Source organism: Thalassophryne amazonica, chromosome 17 (genome assembly GCF_902500255.1).
Source record: "Thalassophryne amazonica chromosome 17, fThaAma1.1, whole genome shotgun sequence".
NCBI lineage: Eukaryota > Metazoa > Chordata > Actinopteri > Batrachoidiformes > Batrachoididae > Thalassophryne > Thalassophryne amazonica.
The window spans coordinates 17,243,059-17,254,776 of NC_047119.1; the positions used below are offsets into that span (position 1 = coordinate 17,243,059).

Sequence of the window (11,718 nt, forward strand, 5' to 3'; positions counted from 1 at the left end):
GAATCTCGAAACTTTCCGTGTTTAATTGTGACAAATTTGCTACTTTTTTCTCGGGGATTTGCATGTTTATAATCTCGAAAATTTGTGTAGCATATTTACTACTTTTTTCACGTATATTTGCATGTTTTTAATCTCGAAAATTTACGTGTTTAATTGTGGCAGATTTGCTACTTTTTCTCGCAAATTTGCTGCTTTTTTTCTCGCATATTTGCATGTTGAGAATCTCGAAACTTTCCGTGTTTAATTGTGGCAAATTTGCTACTTTTTTCTCGGGGATTTGCATGTTTATAATCTCGAAAATTTGTGTAGCATATTTACTACTTTTTTCACGTATATTTGCATGTTTTTAATCTCGCAAATTTGCGTGTTGGTTCTCGTAATTTTTCATCTCCATTTTCCCGTCTTTTTTATTTTATTTTATTTTATTGCCGTCTTTGTAAAAGAAATAGAAAAAGGGCGAAGAATCACTTCCGGGGTCATTGTGACCTTTGTATAAGTCGTTCTGTCCGCCATTGCTCTTCTCGGCGCGGGGCAGATAGACAGCAGGACGACAACATGCTCTCATTGCGCATTACAGCAGCTCTCGCCCGTACTTTATCTCGTCGGGCTGGATTTGTAAGTTGAAAGATCTTTATTTACGAATAGCGTTTCGTTTTTCAGTCTGAATGCGCTAAAATGCTGTGTGTGACGTGCACCGGAGGGCACCGGGCCCTTCCTCAGTTGGCTAGCTGGCTAGCTCGAACTTAGCCCATACAATCATAACATGTTTTGTCAGTTCATCAGCATCTAATTTACTTGTTACTGATGTTGGTGTTATATGAATCTGGGGTGTAGTAATGACTAATCATGTTCGAATGTGAACTCTGATGATGTTTTTAAGAGAAAAGTTGTCCTCCAGTTATTTACTGCTTTTTATGATGTATTCTGAAGCCCAAATTGGAATTAAACGTTTTGTTATTGAACACCCCCCCCCCCCCAAATATGTTGTTCTTGGCAGTTATTTTGTATATTTTTATGACATTATTACAAAAATTAAAGTTGTATTACTAGGTGTCTTACTGCAGAAAATTACATTCTGCTAAAATGTGAAATATTTTAAACGTGTAGTCATCTTTGTATATATATTTTTTAGCTGCTGAAGTCATAAAAGATCTTTTTTCCAGCACCTCTAATTTCATGCCTTATGCCTGGTTCACACAGCAAGATAACTGGGCTGATACCAGACCCGATCTTCCCCTTCCGACAATCTTAAGGATGCCCCAATTGTCGTGATGACTCTAAAGATAATCTTGCGCTCTGAACTGCTCGGAAGGATGTCAGGAGTGCTTCAATCGCAAATCAGGGATATCCAACATGTTGGATTGTCTTGGCCTGATATCACAGTGTATGTGGTGTCCTCCAATCACAAACGAGCACTCAGCCTGCTGAATGCGGTGTGTAGCCAATCAGAAAGTGAGGTGACGGGCGTGAAATCTAAAATCATAACAGCTATTCTGACTTACCACAAAGTCTGGTGGTCACGCTGTCTCCACTCCTTTAAAGAATGCCTTTTCATTTTCTTTTTGTATTGTTTTTTTCCTCTGTTGTAAGTAGTCCACAAACTATCTCTGTTTATTTATTCTGAAGTCACGTTTAATCTCTAGAGATTTTACGAGGTTTTCTGTCTGACCTGAGAATGTTCGTGTGTGAAATCTGTTTATGTGTGATGTTGTTGTCCTTACTGTGTAGCAGCACACCACACACTGTACGACCAAAACTGTTAGATCTATGATTTTTTATTTTTTTTTTAATCTCCATGTGTGTGTCTCAGGTTTTGGAAACCTACAGTTAATTTTTAAATCTTGCCGTGTGAACCAGGCTTTAGTGTTCAAATACAGGATTCATAATCTTCTGTCAAAAATATGATTAAAATTTGACTTGCCTGGAAAGACTTTGGAATTTTGACCCAGATGGATTAAAATGGAGTGACAAGAAGACATGATACACGTTCTGTAGCAATTCTCAAGGTCGGCCATCCGGGCTTTTAACCTGGAGGGGGCGGGTTTTGTCTGTGAAAACATCGCCAAACTCCATACAAATACATGTAATCTGGTCACTTTTCAAAGGGGTCAGAATCATCCCAGGCAATGATAGCTGTCAACTGGCTTTTAGAAGCAAGTTAGAGACAATAAAAACCAGCCGATTTCAAAAGAACAATATACAGACCAAGTGTGTTTTCACTGAGCGGTCACGAATTCTCGCCTTTAGATTGGCCACTTTTTGAAGTGATGGGCGCGCCGACTTCGAGAATATGTAGGTGACATGAGGCAATGTGAAAAGATCTGGGCTAATATTATTTTCACATTTTTTTAAATTAATATTTGAAAAATATGCCATAGAATGTAATACTGGTGGGAGAAATGACATTATTATTAAAATCTCTCTCTTTCTTATATTAAAGGTATCCAAAAATGTTGCTGCAACATGTGTAGGAGTCAAGAATCTACACACCACCCGGCCATGGATGCAGAAAACTGGTATGTTTATGAAGGAATGTCTACTTAGCAATTGCTGAAGAGTGGTAATTTATTGGTAATATTGTACAACAGGGACACATGATAGTGAGCAATTTAAATGTTGCAAGTCTATTTCTGTATGTATCAAACATTTATGTTTAAAGTTTAATAGGTGAAATTTCATCTGTAAGTCCTTTTATCCACATTATAGGCACAGCTGAGGTGTCGTCAATCCTGGAAGAGAAGATCTTGGGAGCTGATACCAGTGCTGATTTGGAAGAGACTGGTCGTGTGCTGTCTATTGGAGATGGTATTGCCAGGGTGTATGGCCTTAGAAATGTGCAGGCTGAGGAGATGGTGGAGTTCTCTTCAGGTCTGAAGGTGAGTCTGTAAACCTTTGATACAGACCACATCCAGAAATGTATGTTGAGCTTTGTTGATGAGGAGAACATGGAAATTCCACACAAAAAGGCCACAGGTGGGAATCGATCCCATGACCTTCTTGCTTGCTGGGAGGCAACAGTGCTAACCACTAAGTCACCGTGGTAATTGGTAATTGTGTAAAGTAATAAGAAAATGTGTACCATCATATGTGTTTGTGTTCTTCCCCAGGGTATGTCCTTGAACTTGGAGCCCGATAACGTTGGTGTTGTGGTGTTTGGTAATGACAAGCTGATCAAGGAGGGCGACATTGTCAAGAGGACAGGTGCTATTGTGGATGTGCCAGTTGGTGAAGAGCTGTTGGGCCGTGTTGTTGACGCACTGGGAAATGCCATTGATGGAAAAGTAAAGATGTTTTTCATTTCACATTTCCATACATTCTGTTTGTGAGCATTATTCGTTATGTGGGGCATCGGTTTAGAGTTTTCTGTCTTTTTTTTTTTGCATATTTTATTGGCCAGATGTAAAAGGATTGATGAAATTCCTGATATTTTCCTTGTGCCATTTCTTCACAGGGCCCTCTCGGCTCCAAGACTCGTCGGCGTGTGGGTCTGAAGGCCCCTGGTATCATTCCTCGAATCTCTGTGAGGGAGCCCATGCAGACTGGCATCAAAGCTGTGGACAGTTTGGTCCCCATCGGTCGTGGGCAACGTGAGCTCATCATTGGTGACAGGCAGACTGGGTAAGAAAATTGTTCTGAAAATCAAAACTTTAGTTCTGGTGCTGAGGAATTAGTTGTTTCATAAGTGTTGTACTTTACTTCATGGTTACCAACTTCTTTCTTTGTACTCATGGAATGTGTCATAGAATTTCATCTGCTTTACGTTACAAAATCTGGACATGAGCACCAGTAGGACTCAGGAATGTACTACTTATTCTAATAAACAGTGATATTAAGTCATATACATATAATTTTAATAATTCTTTTTTTTTTTTATAAAAAGGCATCTTTAGCAGATTAATCTAGAGTAGAAATTAGAATGAGCAGCTCTAGGGAGTGCTGTTTTTAGTTTGTTGGTACAAAATTGGGAACCACTTGTAACAATTTCAAAATCTGCAAAGTTTCATGGGCCTTTGCCTTTTAAATCTGTGTTGCAGCAAAACTGCTATTGCTATTGACACAATCATCAACCAGAAGCGCTTCAACGACGGAACTGATGAGAAGAAGAAACTGTATTGCATCTATGTTGCTATTGGCCAGAAGAGATCCACCGTGGCCCAGCTGGTAAAGAGACTCACTGATGCTGATGCCATGAAGTACACCATCGTAGTATCTGCTACTGCCTCCGATGCCGCTCCACTGCAGTACCTGGCTCCTTACTCTGGCTGTTCAATGGGAGAATACTTCAGAGATAACGGCAAGCACGCTTTGATCATCTATGATGATCTGTCCAAGCAGGTGAGCATTTTTTTTTTTTTTAAAAGGTAGCAATTGTAAAATATCATTCAGAGGAGTTTAATGGTTGGTGCTGAAACCATGTTTTTGCAGGCTGTTGCCTATCGTCAGATGTCCCTGCTGCTCCGCCGTCCACCTGGTCGTGAGGCCTACCCTGGAGACGTCTTCTACTTGCATTCCCGCCTGTTGGAGAGAGCTGCTAAGATGAACGATAACTTTGGTGGTGGCTCCCTCACAGCCCTTCCTGTTATCGAGACACAGGCTGGTGACGTGTCAGCCTACATTCCGACGAACGTCATCTCCATCACAGATGGACAGGTACTTATTTCTTCCTCGTCTTCCCATGTAAAAATTTGATCTACTCAACAAAGATGCATGTACATATAATTTTGTCTTTCAGATCTTCCTGGAGACTGAGTTGTTTTACAAAGGTATTCGTCCAGCCATCAATGTCGGTCTGTCTGTGTCACGTGTCGGATCAGCTGCGCAGACCAGGGCTATGAAGCAGGTCAGGATTCAGTGCAACAGTCTCCCAGCCCAGGCTGGGCAATATAATACCAGTAAAGTCATCAACAGTATAATGTGAAGTCTGTATGGATTATGCCATTTCCAAGCCTCAGGAGCCTCTAAGTTGTGCATTTTCCATCTCCACACCTGTTTAGCTCAGTCATGTGTGTGTGGACCAGAAGTGGGAGTTGCTGGATGATGCAGTACTGTTAATGTGGCAGTATAATTTAGTTTTTCTTTAACATGAAATAGACACTGCCGCAAATCCACAAGTGTTCTGTTTGTATGATCAGATCTGAATATTATGTGGCGCGAATGACAGTTGATCTTTCTGTTCATTCCTGAGAATCACACACGGAACACTTTGTTAAATAAGCGAGGGGGTTAAAAATGAAATTCTTGTTGGATGTTATAATGGAAAAAAAACTTCATAGAATCTGGTTTGGAGAGAAGTTAATATAATGTTGAGGTAACCAGGTTTATGTGCATGTCTCATTCTTTTAATTGCAGTGAACACGTGTCCCTGTCTGCCAATATATTCATAATTCTGTTTTATATAACGGCTGAGTGGATTCTTGTCATTTGATTGGTGCTTTGTATGTCACATGACATGGATTAATTCATCCCATTTGTGTTGCATTGCATTCAGAGTGCGGCTTGGTTCCATTTAGAGTGCAAATTTGGTTCCATGTGTTTGGTACCATTGCATTCTCACGTGCACGCGCACGTGATCACACATACACGTGCGCACGTCCACGAGCGCACATGCTCGGGCGCGCGTGCGCACGTCACGCACATGCATGCTCGTGCACGAGTATGTGCACGTGCGTGCATGCACACACAAAACCAATCCACTGTGCTGCTTGGAGGTTGTTAGCAGGAAGAGAGAACAAAAGCTGGACTCATTTCTGAAGTGATTTATTTTATTTTATTTTTTTGCTGCACTGAGGACGTATAGTCTTATTTTTGTTGTTCACGCACGCACAAGCACCGACCAGGTTGTGCGTGCGCGTGTGTGTGTGCGCGTGCGGGGGACACGACTCTCCTGAGACATAATTTGCGCTGACACTGCTAATTCTTGTAAGATACACACACAAAACAAATCCACTGTGCTGTCTCTTAGCAGGAAGAGAAAGAAAACCTGGACTAATTTCTGACGTGACTTTTTTTTTTTTTTTGCTGCACTGAGGAGGTCCACAGCTCGACCAAGCTGGTTGTGTGTACGTGCACGGGAAAGCAACATGATGATTTGATTAACTGACGCTGCTGCTGCTACACACACACACACACACACACACACACACACACACAAAAAAAATCCAAAGCCGTGTGGATGCATGAAGAGCTGCTAACATGAAACACTGATGTGATTTTTGGCTGGACTGAGAAACTACACAGTCTTATTTTATTTTATTTTTTTTTTTAATGGAAGTCCGAAGTCAGTGCACAGCATCACTGGAGTACACGTCACAGTGGAACACCAAAATGTAAGTCCCTTATCTGTTGTTTAGAAATTAATAAAATATAAATTGACAAGGATCTATTTTAGCCGTTATATAAAACAAATGTTTTTACATTCTTTCAATGGTACGAATATTTAATTTGGTTCGCCTCGTTGAATGGTATGTTCCAGCTTTCACCTCATGAAATATTCGTACCATTGAACTCAAACATTCATTATTTGTATAATATTATGCATGTAGAAGTCATCTTTGCTGCCCTGCCCATTAGCAATTTTACCTCCTGCATTTTTAGAAAACCATAAATTGTTGTAGGAGCAGTCATCCAATTTTTTATTAATCATGGACATTGCTTTCCAGCGGAAATGTGACATTTCACAAAATAGGCGTATAGTAGAGCAGTGGTTCCCTTTTAGGTCATGCACCCCTGGGTTCCCCCCAATAACAGTAACTAGTGTGCAAGAATGAGCTCAAAGGTCAGTTCACACAGATTAAAAGAAAAAAATAATTCACCTCTGTAGTACCACCATTTCTGTTTTTTACTTGTTTATGGTCAATTCATTTCATATTTTCTTTAAGGTGAGACTGTGTGACATCTTTATCATGAGAACCTCTTCAACAGAACCAGAAGCCTGGACCATTTATAGCTGTTGTGGATATTTATGCACAGTTATGTACTGCAGGCTGCCAGCGGACGTGTAAAAGAATATAGTCATTTTCTTTGTTTTCACATTACGCATGTACACGTCTGTTAGCTGAAGTAGGCAACCAACCACTCGTAACGCTCATTCTGCCAAAATAGCAGATGTGAAAGCTGCCTCATACTGCTATTGGTCCAAACAGAGCAAATAGTCTTAGTCCAAAACAAATTGAACCATTGTCCAGTGTGAAATCACTTTTTGTATAGTTCAGACTTTTGGGCAAATTACAGGAAGGAAGGAAGGTTAGTCACCCATTTTACAGTAGAAGAAGAAAAGAAACTCAGTTTAATTTATCAGATTAAAACTGTGTATCTGTCTGTCCTGCTCTTGGTCTTCTATTCATTTAAAACAGCTTCTATTGTGTAGGTTGTTGCTGCAGGCAGCAGTTGAAAATTTTTCTTTTAACAAGTGCTGTGAAATAGCTCACTCCAACGAAGGGGAAAAATGTTTATTTGCTGAGGTGCTGTCCAGTGACCCCTGTATCAGCCAGAACAATAGAAATACCTTAACCAACCAGATCAAATATTTACAAGCATGAACCTTCCACCAATGCAGCTTTTCTGTCACGTACCCCAACTTAGGAAACCGTATAGTTGAGAATCACATGTGGAAAAATAGGAATTGTAACAGGGAACAGCGCCACTCTTCCCCCTCTTTGAATTTCTGAGCATTGTGTAATGCCTGTAAATAATGTGATAATACCAAAACTGTCCACACTGTTGAAAATGCTGTGAGAGTGGTTTTAGTTCATATTGGCCAGCCTTACAGCGGTTCTTATGGTGACTGTTTTCATTAGGTGGCTGGTACCATGAAGCTGGAACTGGCTCAGTACCGCGAGGTGGCTGCTTTTGCCCAGTTTGGTTCTGACCTGGACGCCGCCACTCAGCAGCTGCTGAACCGTGGTGTTCGTCTGACTGAGCTCCTGAAGCAGGGCCAGTACTGTGAGTAATTTGGTTATTTTGGATGTTCTTCATGCGGCTTGCGTTGTGACTGTGCTTTTTGTGTTCCAGCTCCAATGGCTATTGAAGAACAGGTAGCAGTTATTTATGCTGGTGTGCGGGGACACCTGGACAAAATGGAGCCCAGCAAGATTACAAAGTTTGAGAAGGCGTTCCTGCAGCACATACTGAGCCAACAACAAGAGCTGCTGGCAACTATTCGGTAAGATGGATATCTGTGTGGTTCCACTACATCTCTGTAACGTCACAGTTATTTGTGAATATTTGACGTTTTCTCTTCATTGCAGGGCTGACGGCAAAATCTCAGAGGCATCAGATGCTAAACTCAAACAAGTTGTGCTGAATTTCCTCTCCAGCTTTGAGTAATGTTGAGCTTTCTGGTCATGTTGCACCATCAGTTACACTTTCTATGAATGTTGAAAATTTCAAGTGGAACTTGGTCTTTAATGTACAGTTAGAAAATAAAGTATTCCAACTCTGATTTTCTTGTTATTGTGTGTTGGCATCCTTTAATAGTTAGGTTCATGAGGAACAAAGTCTTGTCATATTTGGGTGATTCTTTAACTACGGGCACTATTGGCCTTGTAAATGTAATTTCCACCACACCATTGCCTTACAATATAAAGCGCCTTGGGGCAACTGTTTGTGATTTGGCGCTATATACATGTGCTCTGATGTCACTGTTTATCTCCATAGAAACTACCCAAACAATCTTTCATACAAACTAAGGGACATTACAGTGTTGTGGTGGAAATTATGGCAATAGTGTAGGACAACTACATTGTTTAAAAAAAAAAAAACAGTTGTATGACATTGAATACCCCAATTATGTTTTAATTATCTTACTGATATTTTATTCAGATATTTTAAAACATTAGAAAACACGTTTCATTACCATTCATTTTTATCATTGAAGATCAAAAGTCTGGGTGTGGGACAAGCACAAAACGGCAATATTTGCATATAATGATGCTGAAAAAAGGTGAAAGTCATCAGACTACTAGAACAAATTTAACAGTTTCATTGTAAAGATAACTATAAAAGTGTGAAATATCCCCTTTTTTCTGTTTTTCATACAATATGATCAAAGGACACAAGTGCCCGTTGGTTGGTTTTTGGCTGGAAAAATGTGTTTGATAGTTGAACTGACTCATTTACTGTACGTCTTTGAAATTGCAGCGTAATTTTCTGGTGGGTGAAAATGAGGAAATAGCAACTAAAACTTTTATTATTTTGGAACATCACCTAGTATTCCTTACAATAGTCGAAGTACCACAAGTGGAAATTCACTGGTATATTTCAAGACACTCATTTAAACTCAAGACTATAGAGCAATGCAAAAACAAAGTCGAAGTGGAAGTCCCAGTTATTCGACATGCACAAAAGGACAAAAAAAAAAAAAAAAGGCTCTTCGCATGAAACCTAATTCCTATGCTCTTTCAAAGACTAATCGGGGAACTTACAATGGCACGGTTATTTATTTTCAGTTTGCTAAATTGTACCCCAGGTCTTGGTGACGTTCTGACTATTTAGCTTAAGACATCTCAGCAGCTTTAATAAGCTCGGTACAAATCACCACTTCACATTCACCATACAAATGGGTTCTGCTTTCTTCATGCAGGGAAAGAACAAACCTGAACAACGTTATGGAACAATATCACTTGAAATGTTTTAACTGGCTTGACTCAGTTTGCACAATCTTTACATTTTGTAAAAACTGACAAAATACCTGAACGTGACAAATACGAGGTCTGTGAGAAAAGTATCGGACCTTTTTATTTTTTTCAAAAACTATATGAATTTGAATCACATGATTGCATCAGCCAAGCTTGAACCTTCGTGCGCATGCGTGAGTTTTTTCACGCCTGTCGGTTGCGTCATTCGCCTGTGAGCAGGTTTTGTGTAAGTTGTGGTCCACCCCTCTCGTCGTATTTTTATTACGAATAAATGTCTGAAGGATTTGGAGCTTTGCTGCATCAATTTTTTTCCAGAAACTGTGAGAGACCTCCAGGTGGACACCGTTCAGAAAATTAATATGGCTTTCAGGGACAATTTTATGGGGATTATACAGATTAAGGAGTGTTACTGCCACTTTAAGGACGGCCCACAACTGCTGAGAGCGCTCCCAGCGCCGATCGACATGCTCAGACCCCACTGAAACAACCAGATCATTTCCAGAGTTGCTTTGCGCCATGTGGTTCCACCGCGATGGAACCACATGGCGCAAAGCAACGCTGGGATGAAGCCTTCCAGGACATGTTGGGGCATGTCAAGCTCATGCACAATCACAATCGGATAATCACATGACTGAAAAGCAACCGAAATCCACCTGAAAGCCGTCCTGTGAGACCAACACCGAGGTGGTTTTGTCCCGCGTAATGAACGGCTCCGTGGCGCGTCCCTCCGCTTTTCTTTCCATGAAAAAAACTCCTGTAACAGTGGAACGTGCCGCAAAAGTGCTGATGTCCACGTCTGCCTTTTTGTGAAAGTCAGACGAGGTCCCGGATCAACAAAGCCTTCACGTTGGAAATGATCTGGTTGTTTCAGCGGGGTCTGAGCATGTCGATGGGCGCTGGGAGCGCGCCGCGCTCTCAGCAGTTGTGGGCCCTCCTTAAAGCGGCAGTAACACTCCTTAATCTGTATAATCCCCATAAATTTGTCCCTGAAAGCCATATTAATTTTCCGAATGGTGTCCACCTGGAGGTCTCTCACAGTTTCTGGAAAAAAAATTGATGCAGCAAAGCTCCAAACCCTTCAGACATTTATTCGCAATAAAAATCCGATGAGAGGGGTGGACCACTGCTCACAGGCGAATGACGCAACCGACAGGCGTGAAAAAACTCACGCATGCGCACGAAGGTTCAAGCTTGGCTCATGCAATCACACATGATTCAAATCCATATCGTTTTTGAAAAAAATAAAAAGGTCCGATACTTTTCTCACAGACCTCGTATAATTCATGGCTAGTTGTTGTAGACCTGTTTTTCTGCAGTACACAGCCCACAGTTTAATACGTGGATTGCAGTACAACTGTATTTTATTGGTGTGGTAGGTTGTGGGGTTTTTTTTTTTTTTTGGCACCCCAAATAGACACTAAAATGATCACAACACTATGCTGCTAGACGTGTTACTAAAAATGGAAAGGGGGGGATAAAGACGCACAATTTCCTGCCTGTCTTTGCACACTTCTGTAGACGTTGCTTCATTTCTCAGGTTCCATTGTTTGGAATTCTGTTAACGAAATTATATGCAAGAAACAAGTTTATTGGCTCCAGTAAAACACTCAAACTGAACAGACCAAGAACAATCAGCCACAAGTCAAATCTCAGACACTGAGGCCAGACAGATTTAATCCTATTTCACATTTTTTCTTAAACTAGAAATGCCTGTTTTGACCTTTGACCCCAAGTAAATAACCTCTATTTCAGTAACAAGTTTGCAAAATTGTAGCATTTGCTTCATCACAGATGGATGCAAATTTTATCCAAAATAAGGATATACAACCAGTACAAATTATACAACCGGTTTAAAATTATTTATAGATTGACGTGAGTGAAATTTAAAACATCTTTCAGTGAATATAAGTGGTTATGTGAATGATTAAAGTAAACACACTGAACACTTGTGCAGATGTGAGTGACAAAAGCTAACATTAAGTGAGGGGGGAAAAATAGATTTAAACAAATTCAGTGATACTGTGCTTCATTAATGTTCAAACTGATGCAGGTTTTAGGTGAGTGTAATGGCTCTAAAAGTAAA

At 40.5% G+C, this 11,718-nt stretch overlaps 1 protein-coding gene across 1 annotated transcript; it reads left to right on the forward strand.

Moving 5' to 3' along the window:
• The first annotated feature begins 463 nt into the window (after window positions 1-463).
• atp5fa1 (ATP synthase F1 subunit alpha) lies at window positions 464-8,440 on the forward strand. Its single transcript, XM_034192282.1, has 11 exons — window positions 464-615; window positions 2,441-2,516; window positions 2,707-2,876; window positions 3,108-3,281; window positions 3,452-3,618; window positions 4,035-4,335; window positions 4,426-4,650; window positions 4,733-4,840; window positions 7,797-7,941; window positions 8,011-8,161; window positions 8,247-8,440. Exons 1-11 carry the CDS (start codon window positions 556-558, stop codon window positions 8,323-8,325), a joined length of 1,656 nt encoding a protein of 551 aa, XP_034048173.1. The 5' UTR covers window positions 464-555; the 3' UTR covers window positions 8,326-8,440.
• Window positions 8,441-11,718: the final 3,278 nt, after the last annotated feature.